This window comes from Suillus paluster (genome assembly GCF_016628075.1).
Source record: "Suillus paluster strain FC165 chromosome Unknown EDB91scaffold_61, whole genome shotgun sequence".
NCBI lineage: Eukaryota > Fungi > Basidiomycota > Agaricomycetes > Boletales > Suillaceae > Suillus > Suillus paluster.
Window position 1 is genome coordinate 17433 of NW_024537621.1, and position 24941 is coordinate 42373.

Genomic DNA, 24941 nt, shown 5'->3' on the forward strand with positions numbered 1-24941 from the left:
TTTGAAAGTCGTAATCAGTGTCGCAATGACCAGAAGCTGGTGGTCCACAATCCACTCCCGATCAGTATGGCATTTCGATCGGGAGAGCACAGCGGCACCATTCAAGTTCTCGCCCTGAGTAAGATTCGGAGAGCAGGTTATCGCTTGTCCCTGCACCAAACTTGAACATGTGAATTGATATCCCTGGAAAATGCGCCACTGGATGATGGCGTACGCCCATCAACTCTGCATTGAGATCTCTCAGATCAGGTGAACCTGGTCCGGTGTTTGAGATGATTGGCGTCCAAGTGATTGCGGATATAAAGAAGTAAGGGTTGTAGATGCAGGCTTGATGGAGGGTTGTATTTTGATAGAGGCTTATATTTTTTCGACAAGTCGTCATAATAAGATCAGTGCGTGTTCGAGAAAGTCAGTAGCAGATCATGAGGATAGTAAAAAAGCCGCTGAGCTTGAACTTGCGATAATTGAAGACTTCGTCTTATACTGATCAGAGGCATCTTCATTGCAGATCACTGGCAGTGAACAAGCATCAAATAAGTTGAATCGCTTGTTTGAACAGCCTGCCACGCTAAGCGGAATTCCCGTCTCATTGTCACTCCTGGACCCGCAACCTGAAAGCTTGATATCAAATTACCCACATACTCGCCATGGAGGCTGTCGTTCCTCACGAAATCACGACAGAACTCACCCAAATTCTTGCCAATCTCGTGCTGGGAGATAATAAGATACGCTCCAAGTGCGCGATCTTTTCAATAGTAGGCGGGGCTAATACTGAAAGACCCGCAGTGCAGAACAGGCGGTTAATGATCGACTGGCTCAGACACCAGAATTATACCTGCTCGCATTGGCGCAGTTCTCTGTTGCGGCTGATACTGAAGTGGCAAGTTGATATGTATTATGTTTCAATACCGCTGCCCTCACTCAATGAAGTGTAGATGCGATCCTTCTCCCTTGTCTTACTGCGTAGACTTCTCTTTCGTGCTGCACCAGGCCAGCAAAACAGAGAAGGACGTCTAACGCTTTACGACCAGCTCCCAGCGCATGCATTGACAACGCTCGAGCGTCTGCTACTTCACTCTCTGTCTCATGAACCATTGGACGCTGTTCGCCGGAAAACAGTCGACACAGTTTGCGATCTCGCAAACAATTCCATGACTCGGGGGCGTCCGTGGCACGCGCTTCAGGCACAGACATTCACCATGACACAGACAGGTGAAACTGGTTTCCGAGAGTGCGCCTATAGGTTATTTTCTGGTTGCCCCAATCTCGTAATGGATCTCCAGACGGATGCCGTTCTGACGGTTTTCCGAAAAGGTCTCCAAGACTCTCAAAGTGTCGAGGTACGTGCTCACTCCTCTAGTTAAATTGGCTGACATTGACGAATGCTGCTCAGGTCCGGCTTGCTGCTCTCAGAGCCTCTGTATCCTACCTCACTGCAAGTGATCAACATCAATTATCACAGTCGCTCTCGCTACTCTACCCAATGCTAGACACATTACCTTCCCTCCCAAATACTCACCTTAAATCTTTCCTCAGCTCGTTAACACCATTATGCTCGTCTCACCCAAATCTCTTTGCGCCTCATATGAACGCGCTGCTATCTTTCTTACGTGGCCTGATAATGCCAAGCGTCGACTCGGGCCCGACACCTACGGTTGCTAAGCCATTCCCTGGCACGACATCGAGCTTCACGTTCCCTCCCGGCGGGTCCGGTAGTCGAACTCCTGAAAACGGCGACGAAGTCACAGAAGATGAGGAGAAAGAGCTGGTCAGGAAAGCTGCACTAGAATTTATGGTAAGCCTTACCGAGGCTAAGCCCGCATTGGCGAAGCGTTCGGAAGGATGGACGGCAGCCATGGTGAGAGCGTCCTTGGAGGGTATGGGGGAGTTGCCAGAAGACACGTTGGAGGCCTGGCTCGATGCTGATGTAAGATTTTTGTTGCCCATAGCTCAAGTTTTACGCCAACTCAATCATCCTTAGCCCTCAGAGGACGCACAGGATGAGAGTTACCCTCATGTATATGAGCAATCCCTCGACAGAGTCGCCTGCGCGCTTGGAGGCAAAGCAGTGCTTCCTCCAGCATTCCAATACATTCCGTCAATGCTTGCCAACTACGACTGGAGACTGAGACACGCCGGCTTGATGGCTATCGCAGCCATAGCGGAAGGCACGAGCAAGGTTTATATGTCATGTTGGTTTATGACGTGGTTTAGGCCCACTCATTCGTCTATTAGGTGATGCAAATGGAACTTGGGAAGGTCGTGGAGTATGCATTTTCTCCCGTTCATTGTCCGTCCACTATTGACTGTATTCGCAGTCTTGTTACCCCAATGTTCAAGGACGCACATCCACGGGTGCGGTATGCTGCATGTCAATGCGTGTATGTTATTTTTTTGATTGATTGATGTCCTCGCTGAATTATGTATGTAGCGGTCAACTGTGTACTGATCTGGAGGTAAGTTGAGTATGCTTGTCATCGAGCTCCTTACCGACGCTTGCGCTGCAAGGAAATCATTCAAGATCGCTACCACGAGCAATTATTCGCCGCACTAATACCAACACTAGAAGCACCAGAACCTCGGTAACTATTGCCTGTCTAAACTCCCTCACTTGTTCTCTGACTAATCCTCCGACGGATCGACTTAGTGTGCACTCGCATGCCGCTGCAGCCCTGATTAATTTCTGTGAAGGTGTCGAGTGCAATACCCTTGTTCCATATTTGGATCCGATCGTTGAGCGTCTGCTCAAGATGCTCAATCCGGGAGCTGAGGACGGCAAAGTAGTCAAAGGCTACGTTCAAGAACAAGCCATTACGACTCTCGCTATGGTTGCTGACGCTAGCGAGACAACGTTTGCTAAGGTATTATTGTGTAGTCTCACGCGTTGCTTGCTGATCTGACGGTTACACATATATTAGCACTATGCTTCGATAATGCCTCTCCTTTTGAATGTCCTCCGGAACGCTAACACCTCCGACCATTTCAAATTGCGCGCCAAAGCCATGGAATGTGCTGGTTTGATAGGTAAGATAGGGCTATTGGCGCACGTTTCCTTGACTGATCCTTGTCAGCGATTGCCGTTGGACGTAACGTTTTCCGCGCCGACGCCAATACGCTCATCGAGCTTTTAATTAAAATACAAAGTTCGTCCCTGACTGTTCCCGAATCGAATCTCGGCAATCGCTCATCATGTATCGTAGATTCCCCTGTCGACCCCTCCGACACCATGCTGCCCAACTTTTTGATCGCTACTTGGGCCAAAATTTGCCAAGCTCTTGGCACAGAATTCGAGCCTTTCCTTCCGGTGGTCATGCCTCCACTACTGAACGCAGCTAGCGCAAAAGCTGACGTTTCTATCTACAGTAAGCTCAGTCCTTCGGGTCACGATAACTTTTACCTTGCCACACAGGTGACGACGACGATATCGGCGAGACTCGAGAAGGTTGGGAGACTATCTCGATGGACGGTCAGATCGTCGGTATCCGTACTTCAACTATCGACGAAAAGTGTCAAGCATTTGACACGCTCGTTGTCTATTGCGCGACACTCGGAGGTCGGTTCGCTCCGTATCTCACCCAGAGCTTGGAGCTCTCCCTTCCCGCCTTAAAATTCTACTTCCATGACGGCGTTCGCGAAGCTGCGAGTAGGTGGGTGCTCCTCAGCGTCGTTACTGTTACTGCTAATAACCATGTGCATAGACTGATTCCTTTGCTTTTCGCTTGCGGGAAGCAGAGCGGAACGCTGACATCACAGATGGTCGCTGCTTCCTTCCTCCAGCTCATCCGCAGTATTCGGGCCGAAACAGACCCTTCGTTCCTCTCATCATTGTATAGAGCCCTAGCCGATGGGCTCCGCGTCGTCGGCATTCCAGCGCTCACGCCAGATTTACAAGCTGCCCTCATAGAAGCCACGAAACATCAACTCCAGACGCTCGCAGACAAACGTAAGCGGCGTGCGGAGTCTCCAGAGGACGATCGCGAAGAGATTGCACTGTTAGAAGAGGTGGAAGAGTTTGCGTTGGAGGATATGGAGAAGTTACTCAAGATGACGGATGGTCAGCATCCACTTCTTGTGGCGATCGGGAGTGTGAGAGATTTAGGATTTAACCAGTGGGACAGTGAGGATGAGCGGGATAGCGATAGTTAGCGCACGGGATGCGTTGTACTGTGGAGTGGAGCAGATGCTCTCCACAAGTTGTGTCCCCTTGTATTAATCAGGTGATCATGCTATAATTCTGCCTTGTAAATTTGCCCGGCATGATCGTAGTATCGCACACTACAGAATAGATGTACAGAAGATGCTTTCTCGTACCGCGATGCTCTCGAGCACGCCAGTGTACAGAATCGCAGGCAAGCGAGGGCAACCGCTACAAGGTAAAAACAAACGCTGTGCGGTATGTAACAGATAGGCGAAAAGGTGCATGATGCAAATCATTCTCGGGACAGCCAGGTAATGATGAATAATTGATGGTATGCTAGATAGGATGATAACATGCTAGGGAATAACCAGGCGTTCCAGATATATATGCGAGCTGCTCCCTCGTTAATACACATTAACCACGGGGATATGGAGGCGCATACGGATAGATAGGACCAAGAAACCGGGGAAGGAAGAAGTCACAGTATACCCGAATCTTTGAGGGCGTTCTGTAGAATTGTCTCTTTGACTGCAGCGAAAACGAGACGGATATTTGTTGTATCGGTAGCTTGTGTCAGGCTACAAGGGGTGAGTGATGAACCAAGCATAATAAATCACGCTTACTGGGGATATACGCTCAAACGCGCTCTGTTGGCTTGCATGAACTTCCATAGGATATATTTTGCCGCCTTGTTGATATCTGCGCCACCCGTATATTCTGGGAAGTATTTCTCGATTGGTACCTGCAAAGCATCGGTGAATCTGCACGCACTCGCAACAATGATTGCATACCTTCGGAAGTTTGTTCTTGAACACGTCAATCTTGTTCAAGAATAAGATGATGGAAGTCCGCAAAAACCAGCGGGAGTTGATGACAGACTCGAATAGGATTAATGATTCAGCCATGCGATTCTATTGATAAAATTAGTCATAACCGATCTCCTCGTACACATGACCTACCTGGCTTTTCTCTTCTAATAGCACTTGGTCGTACTCGGACAACGCGGTGCAGAAGATGATGCTAGTGACAGATTCGAAACAATGTATCCACTTCTTGCGTTCTGAACGCTGGCCGCCGACGTCGAACATGTGAATACTGGAAGACCCCGATCAAAAACAGAATTTTGACATGCCGGTGCACTCACGAAAGCTGTCCCATGTTAAATCGTGTCTCCGTGATGCCGGTTGTCTTCGCTCGAGCTCGCAGCACATCATTCTCCGTCGGCGTATAGTCGGGAGTGCCTATCCGGAGCACTTCCGTAAAGAAACTGCGAACGGAAACCGTGAGCATTTACAATTAAAGTGGGATATAATTACGCACTAGCCTGCCGAGTCCATAAGATAGAACTCGCTCGAACAATCCATTACCTTGGGAATTATGGGATCCTGCCATAATTCGTGGATGGCTTGTGCGATATCTTCCGAGAAAACAAAAGTGGGATTGTTTTCAACCCTGTATTCAATTATACGTTCGGCGAATTGCTGTGAAAGGCGATGAGTTGATATGGGAGGGACGTAGAAAGAACGTACCCGGTTAGCAGGCGTTACACATTCCACGTTCATATTGCGCATCTGCAGGACAATGGCCTGCGCTGAGTCGAGTGTGTTGCGATATATCGTTGGGCGGAAAGTCATGAGTTCGTTCTTCGTGAAGCCATTTTGATGAATGATTTTCATCTGTTTGACAATTGTCGACTTTCCCGATTCGCCGGACCCTGAGGTTAGATATGAGGAGTAAGAACAAAGAGAGGGGGAGTTGAAACAAAGGAAACGGATAAAGGGAGTAGAGAGATTAAATGTAACTCCGGCCGGAGATGCATGTCTCGATTACAAAGGAAGAATGAAATGTACATAGGGAAAGAAGATACATACCTAGTAGAAGTATCTTGCACTCCTTCCTAAACTTTCTAGAGTCCTCTTCTATTTGACGGTCGATAGCGTCTGAGTGCGCCTTCTCTTCTCTGCCCTGTGCTGAGACGCAGTTGCCCATGACGAAGGAAGAGTCGGACGGGGTTCTAAGAGAAAAACAGTCGGGGAGAGGGATGTGATCTGGCCAGCGTGTACGGCGAGGTATTAACAGTTGATTATGATGATATTGAAGAACACGCCGTCCAAGGTAAAGGGGATCTTCTCCTGAGACGTAGTGGGTCGATTGCTTTCAGGGAGGAACAAGTTGAGAACTTGGAAGGAGCTTGGCTACCCGCGGGCGGGCGGCTTTGTTTGTGGTGACTGTGATGTCACATGTCACATATAACGTGTGACATTCACATTGCGTTCTTAATCAATCATAAGAATCTTTGACATGCTAACCAACTAGTACTGCTTTAGTTTCATGGATCATGATATTATCATCTATCAGGTCGGCTGTAACTGCGTGACTCGGACCACATGATCTATCTGTATGGTTAACTAAATGCCAGCGCTTTCAACTGTGACCATCCCCTTGTTCCAAATCAGACTCGTGGTTAAGCACTGCCAAACTGCACCGACCTCTACGTAACCTCTATTAATTCGTTGTGCCAGGGATGATTAATACGTTGAACAAAGAGACTGACGATATATTAGGGACTACATCGGCTGCTAGGTCCCTTCAGGACTCTGACATACGTACGATGTGTCGCACTTCCTTGTCAATGTCATCCCTTGCCTTCTTGGCTTTCTACACCGGGTCGGGTCTAACCGGACTATCTGAAACCCCATGCCCGGCTCATGTGTAAACTTTCTTCGATCCCGACGGATACCTTGAAGGTTGACATAGAGTGTTGGGTGACCACAAAAATAACTCAGTGGACTTGCAGTGGACTGAATTATTACATACTTATTCTACTTATCCATTTACAGACTCAGTTCCCGCCGGCTCTTTACTCTTTTAATTTATCCCCTCAGCTCTTACTATGTATTAGGATGCATCAGGCTTGTATTAAAAAAGTCCAAGAATTAGGCTTGCCGCGGTCTTCCAACGGTTTATATACTTATATATCCGTCCCCCGTGTCCAACTCAACATCTTCCCCCACTACTTAACGTTCTCCAGAATTCAATACAAATAATCCCGCGGAGCAATATATGATATCATCACAGGATGAGAACTCCACCGGCAACAACCGCCATGATCATGATGCCACGTAGCTTCATCATGACATCAGTCCCAAGTGCTCCAGATTTTGACGTTGGCGTTTGGCTTGCAGAAGTTGTAGTATTTGAAATATTCGTCGACGCGCTTGATGACACTGAGGACGTTGGGGCTGACGATGCATGCGAGGTTGTAGATGTATGCGAGGTTGTAGATACAGGTTCCGGTGAAGTGCTTTTGATGGTTGTAGTCTTGCCTGCTCGTGACCGTCAACATTCAGAAATTCTCCGTTACCGTATGACTGCTGATCATACCTGAGGTAGACTTGGCTGCGCCAGAACCAATCAACTGAGGGGCCTGAGGCTTGTATAAGAAGAAACGCTCAGATTTTTAACTCAACACAAGGACCCACCACCAGTGCATAAGTTGCTGTAATACTGCCAGGCACTCCCTTGCGTTGTTGTATTACAATTTGTATTGAAGCATGTCTGAATAGGCTGACTGAAACGGCTCGGAGGCACACACACATGTGGCGTTCGAGCTATACAATCGAATTTTCCTTGGTGACCTTGGCATTGTATAATGGTTGAAAAACTCACTATGAATAGCAACCAGCAGCCGTCGCAGCCGTCCCCGCACAGACCTCCGCACATTGAGGAAGGGTGTAATTCTGGGCCACACAGAAACCAGAGACAAGCAGACAGACGAAAATGAGTGAACAGTGCATGCGGCTCAGGAGCGAGGTCTAGTACGAAGAGTTTTGGGCGCTAATAGTTGAAGCGGGTGATCAAAATGGAACCGTGACCATCGACCACGTTCCCCTTCGTGTGTATGCACATTGCACTCGCGGTGACCAGGTTCTAATAATCAGCACTGCACGACCTAAACCGCAAGGCAATCAGCATTTCGGGCCAAGTCATGGCGCAGTGCATAGCTTGAACTTGGTGCCCAGCTCCACCTCACAGGCTCACACGGCTTTGAGGGTTATTTACATTCTTAGTACACCCACGATATTTACCGATAAGTCAAATCGAGGATGCTGGTGGCAGGCTGGCCAAGGATAAGATATCTAATTATTATATGTTGCATTTGGTTTGAATGGTACCTCAGGGCCTCAAGAGTAATGTCAAATAATAAAGGTACACATTCAATAATCCAATAAGTCCTTGTCAACGCCCTTGCTCAAGACTTTAAAAAATCATAAGCAAATGTCCGCGACCGGAGTGAAAATAAGAAGAGATATCGAGGTCGAGTCAATGCCACGTCATTCCATAGTTGTGCCATTTACTAATGGAATCAAAGGACGAACGCTGCTCCCACTAAGGGCACCAGCAAGGGCAACGAGCCCGCCAAATGGACTGTTGAGAGCAAATGAAGGTACGAGACCCGCGGCAGCACCAGATGTGGCAGCTCCAGATGTTTTGGTAGACGAAGCAGACGACGTGGTAGATGACGTGGCAGATGTCGTGGGCGACGTGGCGCTCGGCGTTGCGGACGAAGTCGTCGCATTCCCGGAAACTAGTTTCATCAGCTCCAGCACACATTTGGAAGAGAAATGACGTACGCGATGAACACTCAGATATCTGGGCCTGGTCGGCCGCAGCGATCTCGGCAGTAGTGCAGTTAGCCTGCAAGCACGCGGCAGCAGCATCCTGGAATGCAGTCGAGGTACAAACACAAGCAAGGTCGGTGCTAAAATCGAAGACGTAAGATTCACATTGCTCAAGTGCTATCTGAAAGTTAGCCAACTTACTAGCTGGAACAGCCTCCAGCGGAGGCTGCTTGGGCCGAGCACGAAATGATGCATTCTGTGAGACCGCTTGGAACTGCAGCAGGAGATGTTGTGGCCGATGTTTGGGCGTTGACAGCCAGAGCTGCTGCAGCAACGATGACGAGGGACTTGAAAATCATGATCGATGCAAGTTGGCAACAGGTGTCTGACAAGGTATGTCCTTGCAGGTGCTGCATTTAAGGCGCAAGCGTGGGAAGGATGTCAGACAAGCTGGCACCCGCTGGCACTCGCTGATATTCCGTCCATCGATCGGTAGGTACAGACTAGGCCCTGAGACTGCTTGCCAAGTTGCCAAGCAGCCAGGCAGGATAAATTTTTCGACGGTCATCCGAGGCCCCTTTGGGCTAGGGATGGGGTCGGTCAAGGCACATTGGTACTGGTTACGAAAATCATGACATGATATTTTCCTATATGATCATGCGGCATGTAGGAACTTTGAGCAAGTATGTTGTCGAACATCAAACAGACGTGGACTGACATATAAACGCCACAGCGCCACACGTGGCAAAAGCGTGGAAAAATCATGCCAAGTCTAACGTCCGAAATTGAATTGGTCTGAAACACATGCTCGGAGCCTTTCGGAGCCCTGGGCAGGGCTGATGGAGTTTTTGAACGAATCATACACTCGTCGAGAGAACTGGTGCATAAAGGATGTGCGTCAGGTAGACTGTACTTCAGTAGCTGATTAGTACCTCCAGAATTGGATCAAGGTTCTTGCGAGTAGATACATCAGTTTTATATCCCAATGTATTTTCGTTCATTTCCGATTTATTGGTTCATCGGCGCGAACGCACGGAAATCGGTGAATTTCGACTCCGAGTGCCACAAGGGGTCACAATATAGAATACATAGTACCCCCGAAGAGTTCCGTAGTGTCGGCCCGAAACCTAGTCAAAGCAGCGCGCCACCACTGGGCATTTGTAACAGTGGTGCCGACCTGGCCCGAGCAACTCGTGGCTCCGAGGTAAGAAAACGAGGTCAGCGCATGCACGAACAGACACCCGCTTCCCCGCTTCGATGAATTCTTCGGTGTAGCGATATGTTGTGCTCACCCGCCTTCTTCGTTACAGGCAGACCTAAAATTTTAGCCAATAGCATCTGGCGCAAGAACGGCAGAACAGTGTTCGTCGGTGCGAGAATAGTTTTCCCTGTCGCGGATGCAGGAACGATGGTGGTTGATCGACAATGACGTTGGTTTGAATGCCGAAGACGGAGTTTAGTTGATGTGGTCCATTCCGCAGTAGCATTCCCGCGGAACGTAAAAAATCATTTGTGCACATCCGCCACAGGGCCTGTAATGAGCATACTACTGTGGAAATCGGTCAGTGACTAGAACGATAATATGACAGCGTGAGGGTGATGTCTCACCGTGACTTTGCTTATGACATCTCTTTATCCGCTATGTGGCATTCCCAGTCATCTGCCAAATCCACCATGTCAGACTTTCACGTTAAATAGCCTACATTTGAGTATGAGCAGACCATTGATCGTACTTCAAAACCTAGGTTCTGACCAGCGCAGCTCGGATATGAGAGTTTCCATCTTCTTCGGCCTCTTGGAAGTTGCCATGTCCTACATGCTATACTGTATTTCCGAATCATCAGCGTTCATAACTGGATGAAATTCCCGCCGAGTCGTATTCAATGAGAATCGAAAGCAAGCCTCTCCGAGTCTTTTCGAGTTCAAATCCGCTACGTTGAAGTGGCGGCATGGGTTCCGCGTAGACTGTTTACATCGTTTGGAATCTTTGGATGCAAGCAGTAGTGTGCAACCATACCATTATGAGAGGTATTCAATGATTGCGAATGAACAGACATCAAAGGGATCCTGAAGTTCAAGCTGGAAGAGGCTGGAAGACGTTGACAGACTCGGATGGCATGCGAAATGAAACCAGACAGAGCAGGCCTAAGGGAATCGGGATGGAATGAATATGAACATGCGATTTTGGATACGGGCTTACACATACCGTTAACCATTATAATATTTTGCCTCTATCCCAATAACTTGGCGGTCCGCACTCCGAATAGAGGAAGATTGTTTTATTATGCATCTGATATAGGATGATTAAGAGTGTCGTTCGCTACTAAACTCAAGCAAGCCCAACTCGTGGGCCACGTCGCTGCTTAGTAAACTCGACCGCCTAATGGGCTGATACATATAGACAACTGGCAGAACAGTACTGGGCCACTGTGGCGAGAATAATTATAAGGTAGAACGAGAAGCTGCGCAGTGCGGTCACAGGTTAGAACGTAGAACTGCCCGCGGGCAGGCTATTACCGGGACTACATGGAACTCCGAGTGGGCGCACTGATTCGGATGCTGCGGTCCTGGTCAGGAACTTCCGTCGACTTTCTACTCGAATTTAGTAAGCTGCAATAAGTCTTCCAGGGATTCGGTTTCATGCAGAGAAGACATTCTGCCACTCACACTTCTAGTTCTTATCAGTCCCATGGAGCTTGCTCGGATTCTCTCCGAAGCTTTATAATTCTTCGCGGAACTTTGCCAGAGTCCAGTGAGTCCGCGAGGGATCATCTGAGATTATCTGCGGTCTGGAGTCTGGACCTGGCTGGACCTGACTAGATGTTCTTTCATTGGTCATTGAGGGTCCTGACTCAACTCTAATACCTTTTAGGCTGGTCTAGTTTTCGAGACTCACGGTTGGTCAAGGTACAGGACACTATCAGATTTTGTTTGTACAACCAGACACGTAACCCTCACCTCTTTCTCAAGATTTATCACAGATTCCTGATTGTCCCACCCAGACATGCTGTGAGCTTTCTCTCTCGGTTCTCTCACCGTGTAATTCCCATTTCTAGAATAGGCGCTTTCTACCATAGAGTCGGTCTGAAATGAAATACTGCAGCCAGCTTAACAGGCCCCCACATTATACATGCGGCGTCTCAGCCTCGACCGGTCTGAATACTTAGAGCCACCTGAGACGGACTCAGACCGACCAAGCTAGCTTAAAAGAGTCTTCCTCGCACGGCACCGGAAGTCAATTTCTCTTTCTCAACCCACGTTGACCCTTCGTAGTAAGGTCCATTTGTGTTGATAGGTGCATTATATTTCCAGGGTTATATTTCCTTCCTACTGGCCTCGGGATGCGATCTGCCTCGTATGCTCATTATCCGCCGTCTTACTCGGGCGACCGACCGAATGACGGCAACGATAGCCCGAGAATGCCTGGCGCCCATCCACCCAATGACACTCTGCGTCCGCGCAGCATACTGCGCAAACCAAATCTTCTACATACTCATCACCCTTCAGACTCCTCCTTCCAGCAACCTCCTCGAACATCACATGCTCTTCCCTCAGTGCCTCGCGTAGATATGTATCCGCCGCATCAAACCCCCAGTTCACTGTACTCCTCGTACAATGACTCTCCCCGTTCGCCCACCACCCCATATAGTCGTGGTCAGGCTCCGTGGATGCCTCGTGGATATGATAAACGCCAGCAATATAATGCTTCACATCATGCTAATTACCAACGAACACCTCGCGATCTTGATGACCATCAGAAACGTAGTTCTTTGCCACCGCATGCCTTCCAGCAGCAACAGAGCATGCCAGACATCAGGCGCATACCAAGACCATCGTCCGCGGAAATAGAGAGGGACAGGCAGGCTCGGGCGTGCGGCCTTCAACTGGATTATATGTCACATCAGAACACTATCTCTTCCTCGTACGACCACCTGCCACGAGGCAGCAGGCGCATCGAAGAAGATCAACGCCAGCGCGATCCGAAGATGCTGGTAGAGCGGGGCAAACCTCAAGCACCTCGACCGAAACCGCACATTCTGTATCCTAGGCTCGACAAGCTCGTTCGACGTGAGAAACATCGTGCGATGGATCACATCTCTTTTGATGAGGATGTATTGGAGTTGTACAGAGAGGAAGGAGAATTACGAGAGAAGCTCCGTGAAAAGCGTAGAGGTAAAGCTGAGAAGAGAGATCCAAAATTCCGTCTGTTCTGTTCGTATGCTGTTTTCGCTTGACGCTAACATTACGACAGACGTCATAGGAGCGCCATTACGTGACGTCTTGATTCATGCCTCATCCATGATCACTATGGGCGAACATCAGCACGACATACCGACCCTTGTCGTTGCCTGTGTAGAAGAGCTGACAAGAACAGGTAACTTCTTTCCTTCCTCAAGTCGATTCATCATTTACGCCCATCAGGTATCTACCAACAAGGGTTGTTCCGCACGTTACCTAGCCGCGATCGACACATACAGTTAATCGACATCTACGACTCCAGCGCCGATTATGGGGCAAAATTCAGCATGCACGGACAGACTATGCCGGACATTTGCGCAGTCTTATCCACATTCATCTCCGGTCTCCCCCAGCCTCTCCTTGATCCTAGACTTTACAGCGGATTCTGGCACTGGTGCGTTAAACCCAGCGTGAAGCGCGAAGATGTAAGGCGAAGTCAGCAGGACGCGGAAGAAGAGGAGAAACGTGCTAGAGGCGAGCTGCCGCTCTTGCTTCCCATGTCAGCCAAACAGCATCAAAAGCAATCTAAGGATCATGATGACCTTCATCTTGGGAACGACGGTGACATCGAACGTCACCAGATCATGGTCGCACAAGTAATTCTACGCTTCCTGCCTATAGGCCAACTCTCTCTACTGATCTATCTCTGCGGATTTTTCACTCAACTTCCCCTTTGTCCGGAGAACGGCATACAATTTGAGGACATCGCGCGGATCTTTGGGCCTAGGATTCCTGGGTACGACGGCGAAGGTGTCGTCGCAGAAGATGATGGTTTGGTTATTATCGAGGTGGCACAAGATCTCAGAAGGTCTCCTCACTGATGCGTGCGGAATGTCGCGGCCATCTACCCCCACCACCAATCAAGAGGAACTGCCGAATGTGGAAGGCAAGGATGGTAGCCCACTTCTGAAGACCCCTAGTTCACGTCGCAGTCGTTCGTCGGACAGTGACCGTTCCTCGTACTCGTCTTCTCCCCACTGATCAAGCGGAGTCCAGTACCACCCGGCATCGTAAGAAGCGGAGCATAGAATCCACGCCAGAGTCAGGTGAGGAAGTATCGCCGAGATCTTCCCGGCCTTCGAGGCGAAAACAACCAGGTTTGTTTATGCGATCTTCCAATCACATTCTTACCCCAATAAATATGCACAGGTCGCCGGCATAGTGCGTTCACTTCGCATCTAAGGAAGACTTCTAGGGAGGACCTTCCAGACGTATTCTCGAAGGGTGAGCGTTCTGTAGATGTGCTCGGAATATGATTCTTATTTATTCCCAGCATTCGCGAATGCGCGGGTTAGCCCTGGTACATCATCGGATTCGAAGCTTCCTGAACGCACTTTAAGGGATCCACCAGAAAGCCTACTTCTCGATGCTCGAGTACGCATCGCACGCCTGGAAAACGATCTCCGGCGCAATACTTTGGTCGTTGTCGATGCCATAAATGAAACCTTCAAGGCCAATGATGAAGCGCACTTACTTTCTGAAAAGGTTGAGCAGCTGGAGAGGACGTTTGGGGAGAGGAAGTCACACAATCTAAACGTACCTGACAGTACAAGGGATTCGCTGCAGGTCAGCACCAAGGCAGAGTGACGGAGCACACCAGATTATACACGACGGTACAGGCGTAGTTATCACATCACATCACCTCTAATAGTAGCTTAGGCCATAATACACGATTCTGGCAGTACTACTCCGTACTACTACATAGTAGTTCCAGTGGAGTTGGACTCGAGACTGTAATGTGGCCATGTTAAACGTGCACACGTTCTCGGAAAAAGTTCCATGTACAAGGTAAGTGTTGCAAGTCGCTGGATCGTCATACTGCATGTACAGAAAACGTAGTAGAAAAAGCGAATGTTGCGAAACGAATTCAAAAGGAGGACAGCCCCAGCCATTGGTCTGGGCTACTAAATACGTTCAGTCACCTCCTGCCGCCGCCTTTGCGGCCTTCTGTTTCTTCTTCCTTTCTTTTCTCTTCGAGCTCCCATTCCTGCGTTTCCCGTGGTACGTGTTTATAATTTCTCTCAGCAACTCCTTCAGTAACCCGCCTTCATACGCATTGTGTTTCGGAAAGAATTTTTTCGTCTGGAGAGTATATGCAGTCAGTTCCCCCAGGGATGCAAACAGCTCTACAGGCGTCCCATTCCTCGCTGTATCAACCAGGTCTACAAGGTTGACATGCGTATCCCAAACGCGCTGCACAACCAGCTCAGCGCCACGGTAACTCGCCACAATAATCATCCACAAACCTGGCGACACTCCTGGATCGTATCTGGAACAGGAACGATTCGTAGCACACAGCATAAATTCTGCCAGGCAGCAATATCGTTCCCGTCAGTTCCGAAACGTTCATTGAACTCCAGAACGAGCGCGTCTTTAAATCCCTCCCGTGCCGCACGCCTCTGCGGGTCGTTGGGTCCAAAATTGAGGACCTTGATCAGGCGATCGAAGTTCTTGTTTGAGGACTGATTGGCATTGAATGAGAAGGATTGAAATTGAGCGAAAAACGCGGCGAGGGGCATGTCGTCGGCGGCGGGTGGAGTAGGCGTGCGCCTTGCACTGGCGCGTTCGCGCATTCTTCGCTATCAATATTTTGTGTTCAAAACAAGTATAGGAGATGTGTCGGAGCTTACCTCTTTGGCATCAGAGGGCATAATACTGGTGGGGGGATGGGCTTATGGGGACACAGAAGATGGGAGAACCCCTGTGCTATGCCACATCGCGAACAGACTCTTATGTAAGTCACGACAGCGGAGCATTCATTCATTAATCACCTCGTGGCTTACTCGAATTCCCGTACGCGCCCACGAAGAACCCTGCGAAGAGGATTATCGTCAGCTAGATATGGCAACTGACCCACAAATGATGAAGACAGGGCATTCAATAGTTGTGGGTTCATGTGAAGTCAAGGTGAACATTACGTTAGTACTCTTCCCGGAAGCCGAATACATGAATAACGGCCTGCTGCATTTTGTAATTGGATGACATTACTTGCATATATAACATACTTACATACGATTCTCTACCGAGAAAGCCACACGCACACCAAAACTCATCAAACGCGGACCGCTTGGCTATTCGTACTATACCTACATCCCTCACCCTGTTACAACACTCCCCAGCACAGCCCTAACAGGGCACCGCGTCTTAACAGCTCACTTTGTTTGTTGCGGTATATAAATATAGAATTTCTCTCTCTCTCTCTACCGAGAAAGTCATCAAATCAGTATCGCGGTTTGGGGCAGTACTAATGCAACATACCATAACTTGTATCGAGTAGCCGATAGGTGAACTGATACAGCATAGGCACGCACGACCATGCACAAGTTCCTCTAGATCTACAGGAATTTAAGGCACACCAGAATTGCGCCAGTGTCCATTTGCAGAAAACCTCGTGTTAAGAGTGGCCGTAACAATTGAGGATACACCTTCTGTGCTGCGACTGCACGGATGCCGTGAGGCAACCAGAATTATGTAGTCCTTCTGATAAAGAATAGTCCTAGGATCAAGTGACCGGGGAATGGACCCTTGTTTCGAGGGCACACACCCAAGAACAACGATCGACTCTATACCGGATAGATCTGGCGCGGGTCTTCTGTAGGAGTGCCGGAGGTCCTGGTGCAGTCGCTGGGGTTTTGTTTCTTAGTAGGGTCAGATGATAGATCCTATCCATCACCACTTGTCGAGGTAAATTGAGGTAGGCCTTGCCGTCCTGCGGGGGAGAGCAGTGTCTGAGCATGTCCCCGTCCATTGCGCATATCCAGCTCTAGATGTGAAGGATCCAATATGGTTAGCTTTACAAATGGAAGAAACCAGAAGCTAACAAGCCAAGAGAAACACTCCGTGTGCCGAGTCTCGTCTTTCTTGTGACTTCAACGCATGACGACCAGCCTGGCAGCGATGTACACAGCATCATATCCCACCTCGATGTACGTGATCTTTGGGGAGACATAGTATAAGAAATTTAATATTGGTGAGATGAGTCCAAGTGAAATATGACGAGACCTCCGCAGCCAAGGTCTGCCAAGGTTATGCGTTTGCCGTTTCTGTCTACAGGACACCAACGCCGCGAGGTTGCCGGACTTAATGCGTTCACCACTACAAGTTGCATCATTGCCAGCTCGCCATAGGCAGGATTCATCTCCATATCACACCCAGAGATCAAAACTGCTTGTAAGCATTTACTTAGCCCCTGATTTCTGGGTATACAATGTTAATACAATTTAATACTTCGTAACTGCTAGCACGGCATTTCATACAAAAGGCTCGCCTCACTGGTAGATGTTCAACGAGTTGAACTCGAAATAAGCGTTGCTGAATGCTGACGGGTTGTTGTTTACGTAGTCTGACAGAATAGGATGAGGTTTTCGAGATGCTCACTAGAGGAGTTGATACTCACCGACGCATGTAGACGGACAACCGGACGCGGAGTAAGCTGAGCTGCTACCTGCCCAATCTCCACCTGGTAAGCCATGTTTATCAGTTCACGTTAAAGGTCAAAAACGACGATGACTACACACAGAATGTAAGGTTGATTATGATGTTGTGTGCTCCAAAGTAAGTAGAAAAGTTGCAATCAGTACTGGGAAAATATGCGACGGGTGTCCCCTTTAGAAATATATTGATTAGGGTTGTCAGGGGCTGCGGGAAGGGCGTACCCAATTGCTAGTATTGATGCTTGACCCGGGAGACTTGACGTCGCTTGGAACGGAACCACTCGTCCTCTCCCAAAAGAAAACTTTGATGTAGCTTGAACTCCGTTCTACCGCGTACCTGGTTTTGTGTAATTCTGGTGGAGCTAATGACCGAGATGGCATACATACCAGCCACCCCCGTTGTTGTTAAAATTCGGGCCATAGCTCAGGTTGTCATTGAACTCGACCCCACATCCTGCATTGTAGTTATCGTATGCGCTGCAATCTGTACCATCGACAGTACTAAATTCAATTTGTGTCAGATATCACCAAATAACGAAGACTCGACAAATGCCCTGACCCCGTCATTGAGCGAGAAGAGGGCATTGTGCAACCTGAAAACTAATTTCAGTACCCGTAGCTTGTACTTCTATAGGACCCAAAACATGATCTCACCGGAACTTGTGTGTAGACTGCATCTGTTAGGCGTTTGATCGTTGACACCTTCTACGATATCCACTTCGCCCTGTAACCATGAGTTATCACAGAAACCGACATACTCTGAACATACTTCATTAGGCCAGTTTCCCCCGACTTCCTGTGATTAATATTAATGAAAGAAATCATCCTACAAAGGGACATACCCTATCAAATTAATGGCATTGCGATGCACTCGTCAGGCGGGAAAACACTGAGACGTTGAGTCGCACTAACCCTAACTTGTAGTTAGATTCAAGCCAATCAACCATAAGAGATTGCACGCACAAACAGCCGGCCATGTCCCACAACCTTGTGGCATATGCGCAATGTCGAAACTGAATTAAGATTAGTATGATTCTTCTTAGGCTTTGCACCCATGCTACGGGTCCGCCTAGACGTACATTGCCACATGAGTTGTATACTGGGAATTTGACTGGATTCGAAAAGATTTTCTTCCTGGGTCGGAAGAAGACAGCCGCGTAGTATAGTCTGCTCGGAGAGTGAGTTTGTTATTAGCCACTGAAACGAGTCCATCCGCTTGGGCGGTACTCTCGTCGACATAGGTCCTGGGGTAGTGACTTGAATCAGCCTTCAAGTAATGCGATTCAGATAATGTCTTACACTCTGCCGTTGGTAGGGTCCGAGATGGCTTGGAAATTAAACGCGTCAAGGAAGCTCTGGCCTGCGAGTTGGCTCGTCCTGTAATACGTCGCACCCAATGTCGTGTGCACAGCGCGGGTCAAGATAACGAAAAAAAGATAGTTGATACGCATGATGTAGAAAGACTCGAGAGATAAGCGAGGAGTGGTCAACCGGTGGTTGAGCAAGCAATTTCTGGCCCATGTCTTACCTCTGAAAGGTCTTTATAGCAATGAAAGCCAATAGCTGATTTAATCACGTTCCCCGTTCCTCTTACCTCCAGATAAAGAAAATATTTGACAACCCACAGCCAACGCAGCAACGATATGGAATGGTCAGAAGCATGTGCTCCATACCACAAAACGCCACTCAGTCTGGTGCTTTTCCAGAACGATATGCTCCTAGACTGAACATGGACAATTATCGTCAGCCCGAAAGGATAGGCTGAAGTCAAAGTTCGCCAAGCTTCAAAGACCCGGGCCCGGGCTAAGCGGAGTGGGAGCCCCTGTGCTAACCGATAGTATAATAGTCTATCGAAACGGGTGCGTACCTTCGATTTGCGTAATTTCTGTGCTCCAAAAATAAATCAGCTCGGACGATTGCACTATGGGGTATCAGAGCATTGGAAAGATCACTTACAGTTGAACTTGAGCTTCAAATCTTTTCGCGAGTTCTTGCAAAAATTAAAAGAGAGCGTACACATTTGAGTTTAATAGTACCAATGAAGTCACGCTAGTGGCCTATAACGGCGAATGGTGATGAGTATGCATACCTCAAGCTCCGAGAGTGCACATGGACTGTTCTCAGGTGCGGTCCTTGACTCCGAGCTTGCCTTATGCTCTCCTTCTGACTACAGGCAACTGGGGAGTAGTACTGCCACGGAAGAACGATTTAAGGAGCACATGTTCGAAAACGCACATCACGGTAGTCGTCCTGGTTCTGCCAGATTTGACCGTATCACTGGAATTCCCCGGACCAAATAAACTCGACCTCACATGCGCAATCGTTACGGTGTGGTACAAGTTGCATGTGAATTTTCAGTTCAATGTGGTGGGTTTGGAGCAAGATGTTTGGGCATATTTGTTCTGCATACAAAAGTTTAGATGGTTTTGTTTATGGATGCTTGCATTGAACGTTGTTTTCAAGAACACCTTGCTCTCTTCTCATGCTTAATGACACTATGTAGCCTGGACTGCTCTCCGTATCCCTTACTTTCGGGTGAATGGCATGAACAAATTCTGGTGCGGAGTCGCAGCAACAAGGAAAATGCGGATTGCCGCTACGAACAGTGAACACTTGTTACTCATGACGTGATGTGATCCCGTTATCTGGTCGACGTTGGGTACATGTGCTGTACTACTTACACACGTTACCCGGCTCTTCTGCTTTCCTTGATGCGGTGTCACCTACTGTGGGCTCGCCTGTCTCCCACATTCACGTCTAGAAGCTGGCTTTGCACGGGAAGTTTTTGTCAATTGTGGGTCTGCCGCTATATGTGGCGTCCCAACTCCATATCGACTAGTGAGGCGCAAGGATACCGTGATCTAGGAAACAACACAATGCGTTCAACCGCTCCGTGATATAAAGGTCCCCACTGGTTATATTCTGGACGAGTGCGATGTGTAGCACTGGTTACTACGACATGTCATTGTCCCCTAGGGTGTGCTACGGTTATGCACAGACTGGTAGTTGTCGATTCGCCTCCCATTGCAAGTTTGCGCATGTCGAAGGGGACGATTTCACCATTGATGTAGGCCAATAGGGTTGCCTTCAATTTCGTATATATGCTAAGATATCGTGTATCTAGAGCAACACCGGGCATGAGCGCTCCTAGACATATACACAGACACCTCTAGACGATTTTTTTCGCAAGATGATATCCCAAGTTCGAATACGACGCATCCGCGTCAGCTTCACTGGAGTTTTACTGGGATAGGGAGGACAAAGAGAGAGAGAAAGCCTCGGGGACGCCCTTGTTCAGCAGTTCAACTACATCTACGGCACAGACGCGGATGATCTTGCCTCATGGCGCACTTTATGTCAGCTCGTCCACGTTTCGCCGATTCCTGATACCCTCAAATCATGCCGCGAGGTAGAAGCTCAACTAGTCTCCATCCGCGGCACAATGACCTTCCATATATTCCAGGCGGTTAAGGCCACTCATGTCAATATTGTTGACTTGGTCGATACGAAGGTGACCGGAACAACAGTGACAGTATTCGTCTCAGAGGTGCAACTGAGCGAGTGCACCATAAAAACGGGAAAGTTCTTTCCAAGAGACGATGCATACGCTGGTGGTCTTTTAAGGTACCTGCTCCGCCGTATCATAAACCCCAGAATGGAGCAGGCGTAGGCATCACTAAAATCACTTCACGATTCTTATGCTATTATTGCACATGTAGGTATCGTTAGAAAGTTTCCAGTTGACTTTAACTCAGTTTTGTGGTGCATGAGCACATTTCCGGATAATTTCTCAGACCAGCGACGGCAACGACTATCTAGAGGCTTCATGCGTGACGTACAAGTTGATATCTCACGTACAGGAGGTTTATCAACCGATTGATGCGGGATGAAACTGAGGTCGCACCACGCTTGCGTCCAGGCAAAACTGTGCTCCAGAAACACGCGACTAGTCACCTCCTGCCGCTGCAGCCATCCTGTTTCCCTTCTCCCTTTTTCTTCGCGCACCCATTCCTTCCCGAAGTAAGGGTTCAGTGATTCCCTCAGCAAAATCTCCCAGGTCGACATGCGTATCGCAGACATGCTGCACAAGTGGCTCAGTTCCATAGTGAGTTGACGATGACGATGACGATCATACACAGGCCAGGCGACACTCCAATATCCTATCTGGAATAGGAACAATTGGCAGCCCACGGCATACATTCTGCCAGGCATTACGAGACCGTTCTTGCCAGTCCAGAATGAATCAGGTGCACGTCTTGCGTGCCGCATACCTTCTCACGTCAATTGATGTTGAATGGAAACGACTCAAATTGGGCGCTGCAAAGCACGCCAAGGGGCGTGTTGTCGACGGGAGGTGGATTGAGCGTGTGCTTTGTACGCGACCAGATGATCGCTCAAAAAGCAGTTTCGAGATATATCACAGCTTACCTCTACACCAGATGGCGCAGTGGATGAAGAAGTGTATAGGATGCAGAATATGAGGGAGACGGCTAGCTGGATTCTTCCTGTGCATCGTACCTCCTTTCGTGTTGGCAGTTAAGTACCCTCAAAGAGATTGGTATGTGCTTTTAATTGAGGACGGACTCCTAGTAGTCTCCCTACAGATTATAGATAACAGAGCAGCTTCGAAAGAAGTGCTCCCGGACGCCTATGATCAGTTCCACATAGGTGGCCGGTGACGCGACCACTCGTGACTAGCACCATTTCCCCCTGGAGAATTGTCGGCCTCCGAGCATCACCCCGGTCGGGCGGCAAAAGACGTATCACATTGATGTAGCCGTGTTTTAAGCACACGAAATCAAACGAAATCCCACAGTCTTTCAACGCTCAACCCCTCTATCAACGATCAACATTTTTACGTGCATTCAACGAGACCGTGATGGCACCGCTGACGATTCTTGTCGCTTCATACACCGACTCGATCTACACGCTGTCCTTTGATCCAGCACCATCGACAGGACCTCCGACGCTTAATCTCCTCGCTCAGACCCCTGTTGGATACCGTCCGTCATGGATCGTATCTCACCCATCCAATAACTCTCTCATATTTACCGGGCTCGAACAGGTAGATGGAGAGATCGTCGCGATCAAGTATGGAAGTGGTGAAACTATTAAGGGAGGAGAAGTAGTGGCCAGGGCTAAGAGTGGTGGCACGGATCCCTGCAGCCTTCTTGTCATGGAGGACGAGCTTATCATTGCAAATGTGAGTCCCCACGATGTCGACTTCACCAGCTCTAAGCAATGGATCTATTCTGTTTCTTGCACTCACATCTGCACGTAGTACTCATCGGGCACAATCGCGACCCTTCCGATCTCAACATCCGCCCCTTACATACTCTCACCGAACCCGTGGACGCTTTCGATGCCATTTGAACATGTGGGCACAGACAAAGCTCGTCAATCGTCATCCCACCCCCATCAAACCATCTTCAATCCACTGAACGAGGAGGAGAATGAGCTCCTTGTCCCAGATCTGGGTGCAGATAAGGTCTGGAGACTCACCAAACGAAGCGATGGCAAGTGGGCAATTTGTGGTCATGTTGACATTGAAGCAGGGGGCGGCCCACGACATGTTGTAGCTCGAGGTGTGTCATTCACCTCTATTCCTGAAATCATATTGATCGTTACGACAGGAACTACGCTTTACACGTTGCTGGAGCTTACCTCAAAGCTTGCTGTTCACACCCTCCCTCCTCTCCCGGCATCCCCTACTCCTCTCACATCTCTGCCCACGCTTTCTGCACCGTTACCGATACCGAACAACATGTACGCGGCGGAAATTCTACTACCCGAACCTAATACATCCTTCCCTGCAACATTCATCTATGCATCCAATAGAAATGACCCTAATCCAGAGGGTGACACAATTGCCATATTCTCTCTCGCCGCCGGAGAGGGCCAGCCAGAACTAGTGAACGAAGTGCGTACGGGGTTAAACCATGTCAGGGCGATGACGTTTGGAGGTGACAAAGATCAGTATCTGGTTGTGGGCGGTGTAGAAGGTGGTGGAGTGAAGGTGTTTGAGAGGGTTGATGGTGGCAAGGGACTCCAAGAAATCGCGAAGCTTGGAGCAGAGGTTGTGGGATGTCCCACTGGCTTCTTGTGGTATTGAGAGAGCATTGTCGAGTCACGGCGTAAACTCGTGGACATAAGTCCCCTCGCATGCTGGATAGATTCTAGAGGAGTTTAGTGTAAGATAAACTATGGTGTCTGCAACAGGTTCAGGATCCCAGTTGTGCAGTACATTATCGAAGAGGCGAGTATGGGCTTGTATATTGCTCGTGAAGAAAGCCGATATGATTTATAACAATCATGATTACTAGCATTGAATTCAGAGTGTCGAAGAGAATCCTCAAGGGCGGAACACCCGGTCAGCATAGTCTGTAGAGCAAGGTCGGCAAAGTACCGGACCCGGTGGGTGTTATCAACCCCCTTGAAGTAAACGAGGTTACTGTCATTGCGATCATCGGAGTGTGCCGGCTGCCCCCCAGGATTCCTAGTGAAAAAATAGCGCATTGGAAGCGCGGGTTCTGTACTCCGTCTTGCATTTCTTGCTGGCCACAGGAGTAGCTCCACGATGACAACCGAGAGGCAGATCGAGTGGAATCAAGGCGAGCGCGAGATGCTGAGCTGGGTGGTGTGATTGAGGTGTATAACCCTTGGTCGTCCTTTTTTAAGGCCTGGAGGAAGGGACTGGCACTGGTAGTTACCGTTGATAGCTGGAAAGACGAGGTTGACTGGGGTGAGAGACGAGCTCGAGCATGAGTTGGAGTCTGAATGAGGAGATAATTCGGATGGCAAACCTGATTTGAATAGACCCGATGAGAGGCTTGAGACGGGAAACTAAAGAGAAGGCATGAAAATGATTCGAAGGTCGGAGGGGACAGCTGGATATCTCCGACTCCTAGATCCCGAGCGAATGTAGCCCAATGAAACCTCGCAAACTCGACCTCCTCTTCGTTGATGTCACCCAACTGGATACGTCAAAAATCTCACCATCTCAAATTGACGTATAGTCAGACTGGTAACGAGTCTAAGTAGGACTATAAGTGAGAGAGTCTGCAGCGGGAAGGAAGGGAAACCTGGCCCTTACATAGCGCTTGAACAGTGAACACAGACTCTGATATCCAGCCGCACCGAGCTCACCGTATATACGCGTCGTCCATTGGGAAAGACTGCGGATACATGTTATTATCATCTTCAAGTGCCCGAATGGGTTTGGTCACTGGTGCCTGGCCCACCACAATGATTTGAACTACGCTACCTTGTCCGCCATTCCAGTCGAGGCTGATAGTTTTGAGCACGTGTCTTGCTAGAGGCCCTGCGACGCTGCACTGTACTAGTGCGTTTTTACGCTGCTTCACAGCACCAGCCCGCCTCGTATCAGGACGCGATGGTGGTTCGCCACCACACCTCCATTATGTACTCCAGCAAGGATGATCTCTGCGTCTTCCTCGATGGTGTAACTCCCTGCGCTCTGCACATACTAGGCCCAGCTTTTTTTTCTCC

The 24941-nt window shown here is 48.9% G+C and overlaps 11 protein-coding genes across 11 annotated transcripts; 5 read left to right on the plus strand and 6 right to left on the minus strand.

Moving 5' to 3' along the window:
- Positions 1 to 466: 466 nt before the first annotated feature.
- On the plus strand, positions 467 to 4247 carry EDB91DRAFT_1206295 (armadillo-type protein). Its single transcript, XM_041320708.1, has 14 exons — positions 467 to 736; positions 787 to 880; positions 936 to 1340; positions 1394 to 1927; positions 1982 to 2179; positions 2236 to 2267; positions 2319 to 2381; positions 2432 to 2456; positions 2509 to 2582; positions 2648 to 2861; positions 2919 to 3024; positions 3072 to 3362; positions 3410 to 3647; positions 3699 to 4247. The coding sequence occupies exons 1-14, from the start codon at positions 648 to 650 to the stop codon at positions 4144 to 4146; spliced, it is 2811 nt and encodes a 936-aa protein (XP_041173648.1). The 5' UTR covers positions 467 to 647; the 3' UTR covers positions 4147 to 4247.
- On the minus strand, positions 4248 to 6440 carry EDB91DRAFT_1153078 (heterotrimeric G protein alpha subunit). Its single transcript, XM_041319507.1, has 9 exons — positions 6010 to 6440; positions 5668 to 5852; positions 5459 to 5619; positions 5283 to 5405; positions 5098 to 5233; positions 4930 to 5049; positions 4762 to 4880; positions 4581 to 4716; positions 4248 to 4531 (listed from the first exon to the last, which is right to left on the minus strand). The coding sequence occupies exons 1-8, from the start codon at positions 6125 to 6127 to the stop codon at positions 4617 to 4619; spliced, it is 1062 nt and encodes a 353-aa protein (XP_041173649.1). The 5' UTR covers positions 6128 to 6440; the 3' UTR covers positions 4248 to 4531; positions 4581 to 4616.
- A 595-nt stretch (positions 6441 to 7035) lies between these two features.
- On the minus strand, positions 7036 to 8207 carry EDB91DRAFT_1153082 (uncharacterized protein). Its single transcript, XM_041319508.1, has 5 exons — positions 7808 to 8207; positions 7734 to 7749; positions 7621 to 7705; positions 7523 to 7537; positions 7036 to 7464 (listed from the first exon to the last, which is right to left on the minus strand). The coding sequence occupies exons 1-5, from the start codon at positions 7933 to 7935 to the stop codon at positions 7211 to 7213; spliced, it is 498 nt and encodes a 165-aa protein (XP_041173650.1). The 5' UTR covers positions 7936 to 8207; the 3' UTR covers positions 7036 to 7210.
- Positions 8208 to 8211: 4 nt separating this feature from the next.
- On the minus strand, positions 8212 to 9397 carry EDB91DRAFT_707350 (uncharacterized protein). Its single transcript, XM_041328159.1, has 3 exons — positions 8962 to 9397; positions 8773 to 8900; positions 8212 to 8726 (listed from the first exon to the last, which is right to left on the minus strand). The coding sequence occupies exons 1-3, from the start codon at positions 9174 to 9176 to the stop codon at positions 8473 to 8475; spliced, it is 597 nt and encodes a 198-aa protein (XP_041173651.1). The 5' UTR covers positions 9177 to 9397; the 3' UTR covers positions 8212 to 8472.
- Positions 9398 to 12179: 2782 nt separating this feature from the next.
- On the plus strand, positions 12180 to 13820 carry EDB91DRAFT_1084908 (Rho GTPase activation protein; the record flags this gene model as incomplete). Its single annotated transcript, XM_041315825.1, has 3 exons — positions 12180 to 12972; positions 13013 to 13135; positions 13183 to 13820. The coding sequence occupies 3 exons, from the start codon at positions 12180 to 12182 to the stop codon at positions 13818 to 13820; spliced, it is 1554 nt and encodes a 517-aa protein (XP_041173652.1).
- Positions 13821 to 14749: 929 nt separating this feature from the next.
- On the minus strand, positions 14750 to 16098 carry EDB91DRAFT_707621 (uncharacterized protein). The gene is made up of 5 exons (XM_041328161.1): positions 16009 to 16098; positions 15771 to 15960; positions 15630 to 15705; positions 15246 to 15555; positions 14750 to 15192 (listed from the first exon to the last, which is right to left on the minus strand). The coding sequence occupies exons 3-5, from the start codon at positions 15638 to 15640 to the stop codon at positions 14914 to 14916; spliced, it is 600 nt and encodes a 199-aa protein (XP_041173653.1). The 5' UTR covers positions 15641 to 15705; positions 15771 to 15960; positions 16009 to 16098; the 3' UTR covers positions 14750 to 14913.
- A 938-nt stretch (positions 16099 to 17036) lies between these two features.
- Positions 17037 to 19176, minus strand: EDB91DRAFT_707800 (glycoside hydrolase family 16 protein). The gene is made up of 11 exons (XM_041328162.1): positions 18732 to 19176; positions 18512 to 18676; positions 18394 to 18445; positions 18202 to 18228; positions 18087 to 18156; positions 17992 to 18025; positions 17820 to 17933; positions 17655 to 17769; positions 17517 to 17604; positions 17396 to 17458; positions 17037 to 17341 (listed from the first exon to the last, which is right to left on the minus strand). The coding sequence occupies exons 1-11, from the start codon at positions 18881 to 18883 to the stop codon at positions 17268 to 17270; spliced, it is 954 nt and encodes a 317-aa protein (XP_041173654.1). The 5' UTR covers positions 18884 to 19176; the 3' UTR covers positions 17037 to 17267.
- On the minus strand, positions 18580 to 19747 carry EDB91DRAFT_707539 (uncharacterized protein). The gene is made up of 4 exons (XM_041328160.1): positions 19668 to 19747; positions 19389 to 19489; positions 18732 to 19322; positions 18580 to 18676 (listed from the first exon to the last, which is right to left on the minus strand). Exons 2-3 carry the CDS (start codon positions 19450 to 19452, stop codon positions 18919 to 18921), a joined length of 468 nt encoding a protein of 155 aa, XP_041173655.1. The 5' UTR covers positions 19453 to 19489; positions 19668 to 19747; the 3' UTR covers positions 18580 to 18676; positions 18732 to 18918.
- Positions 19748 to 19866: 119 nt separating this feature from the next.
- On the plus strand, positions 19867 to 20625 carry EDB91DRAFT_1153145 (uncharacterized protein). Its single transcript, XM_041319509.1, has 3 exons — positions 19867 to 20386; positions 20408 to 20499; positions 20557 to 20625. Exon 1 carries the CDS (start codon positions 20096 to 20098, stop codon positions 20327 to 20329), a length of 234 nt encoding a protein of 77 aa, XP_041173656.1. The 5' UTR covers positions 19867 to 20095; the 3' UTR covers positions 20330 to 20386; positions 20408 to 20499; positions 20557 to 20625.
- Positions 20626 to 20715: 90 nt separating this feature from the next.
- EDB91DRAFT_1058460 (uncharacterized protein) lies at positions 20716 to 21102 on the plus strand (the record flags this gene model as incomplete). The annotated part of the gene is made up of 2 exons (XM_041314163.1): positions 20716 to 20841; positions 20896 to 21102. Coding segments are annotated over 2 exons (333 nt in total), but the record flags the coding sequence as incomplete, so codon positions are not given.
- A 964-nt stretch (positions 21103 to 22066) lies between these two features.
- Positions 22067 to 23589, plus strand: EDB91DRAFT_707876 (Lactonase, 7-bladed beta-propeller-domain-containing protein). The gene is made up of 3 exons (XM_041328163.1): positions 22067 to 22635; positions 22714 to 23017; positions 23066 to 23589. Exons 1-3 carry the CDS (start codon positions 22312 to 22314, stop codon positions 23542 to 23544), a joined length of 1107 nt encoding a protein of 368 aa, XP_041173658.1. The 5' UTR covers positions 22067 to 22311; the 3' UTR covers positions 23545 to 23589.
- Positions 23590 to 24941: the final 1352 nt, after the last annotated feature.

Coding starts and splice junctions, on each gene's coding strand:
- EDB91DRAFT_1206295 (XM_041320708.1), top strand. CDS start 648: ATGGAGGCTGTCGTTCCTCACGAAATCACGACAGAACTCACCCAAATT. Junction 2,180..2,235: donor TAGCGGAAGGCACGAGCAAG/GTTTATATGTCA, acceptor TTCGTCTATTAG/GTGATGCAAATGGAACTTGG. Junction 3,648..3,698: donor GTTCGCGAAGCTGCGAGTAG/GTGGGTGCTCCT, acceptor CCATGTGCATAG/ACTGATTCCTTTGCTTTTCG.
- EDB91DRAFT_1153078 (XM_041319507.1), bottom strand. CDS start 6,127: ATGGGCAACTGCGTCTCAGCACAGGGCAGAGAAGAGAAGGCGCACTCA. Junction 5,406..5,458: donor CTTATGGACTCGGCAGGCTA/GTGCGTAATTAT, acceptor TTCCGTTCGCAG/TTTCTTTACGGAAGTGCTCC. Junction 4,717..4,761: donor CGTTTGAGCGTATATCCCCA/GTAAGCGTGATT, acceptor CACCCCTTGTAG/CCTGACACAAGCTACCGATA.
- EDB91DRAFT_1153082 (XM_041319508.1), bottom strand. CDS start 7,935: ATGCACTGTTCACTCATTTTCGTCTGTCTGCTTGTCTCTGGTTTCTGT.
- EDB91DRAFT_707350 (XM_041328159.1), bottom strand. CDS start 9,176: ATGCAGCACCTGCAAGGACATACCTTGTCAGACACCTGTTGCCAACTT. Junction 8,901..8,961: donor GCTGGAGGCTGTTCCAGCTA/GTAAGTTGGCTA, acceptor CTTCGATTTTAG/CACCGACCTTGCTTGTGTTT. Junction 8,727..8,772: donor GATATCTGAGTGTTCATCGC/GTACGTCATTTC, acceptor TGATGAAACTAG/TTTCCGGGAATGCGACGACT.
- EDB91DRAFT_707621 (XM_041328161.1), bottom strand. Junction 15,193..15,245: donor CGATCCAGGAGTGTCGCCAG/GTTTGTGGATGA, acceptor CTGGTTGTGCAG/CGCGTTTGGGATACGCATGT.
- EDB91DRAFT_707800 (XM_041328162.1), bottom strand. CDS start 18,883: ATGCGTATCAACTATCTTTTTTTCGTTATCTTGACCCGCGCTGTGCAC. Junction 17,770..17,819: donor AACAACAACGGGGGTGGCTG/GTATGTATGCCA, acceptor ACACAAAACCAG/GTACGCGGTAGAACGGAGTT. Junction 17,605..17,654: donor GCATCAATACTAGCAATTGG/GTACGCCCTTCC, acceptor ATATTTCTAAAG/GGGACACCCGTCGCATATTT.
- EDB91DRAFT_707539 (XM_041328160.1), bottom strand. CDS start 19,452: ATGTGTACGCTCTCTTTTAATTTTTGCAAGAACTCGCGAAAAGATTTG. Junction 19,323..19,388: donor TTTGAAGCTCAAGTTCAACT/GTAAGTGATCTT, acceptor TTATTTTTGGAG/CACAGAAATTACGCAAATCG.
- EDB91DRAFT_1153145 (XM_041319509.1), top strand. CDS start 20,096: ATGTGCTGTACTACTTACACACGTTACCCGGCTCTTCTGCTTTCCTTG.
- EDB91DRAFT_707876 (XM_041328163.1), top strand. CDS start 22,312: ATGGCACCGCTGACGATTCTTGTCGCTTCATACACCGACTCGATCTAC. Junction 22,636..22,713: donor ACGAGCTTATCATTGCAAAT/GTGAGTCCCCAC, acceptor ATCTGCACGTAG/TACTCATCGGGCACAATCGC. Junction 23,018..23,065: donor ACGACATGTTGTAGCTCGAG/GTGTGTCATTCA, acceptor TCGTTACGACAG/GAACTACGCTTTACACGTTG.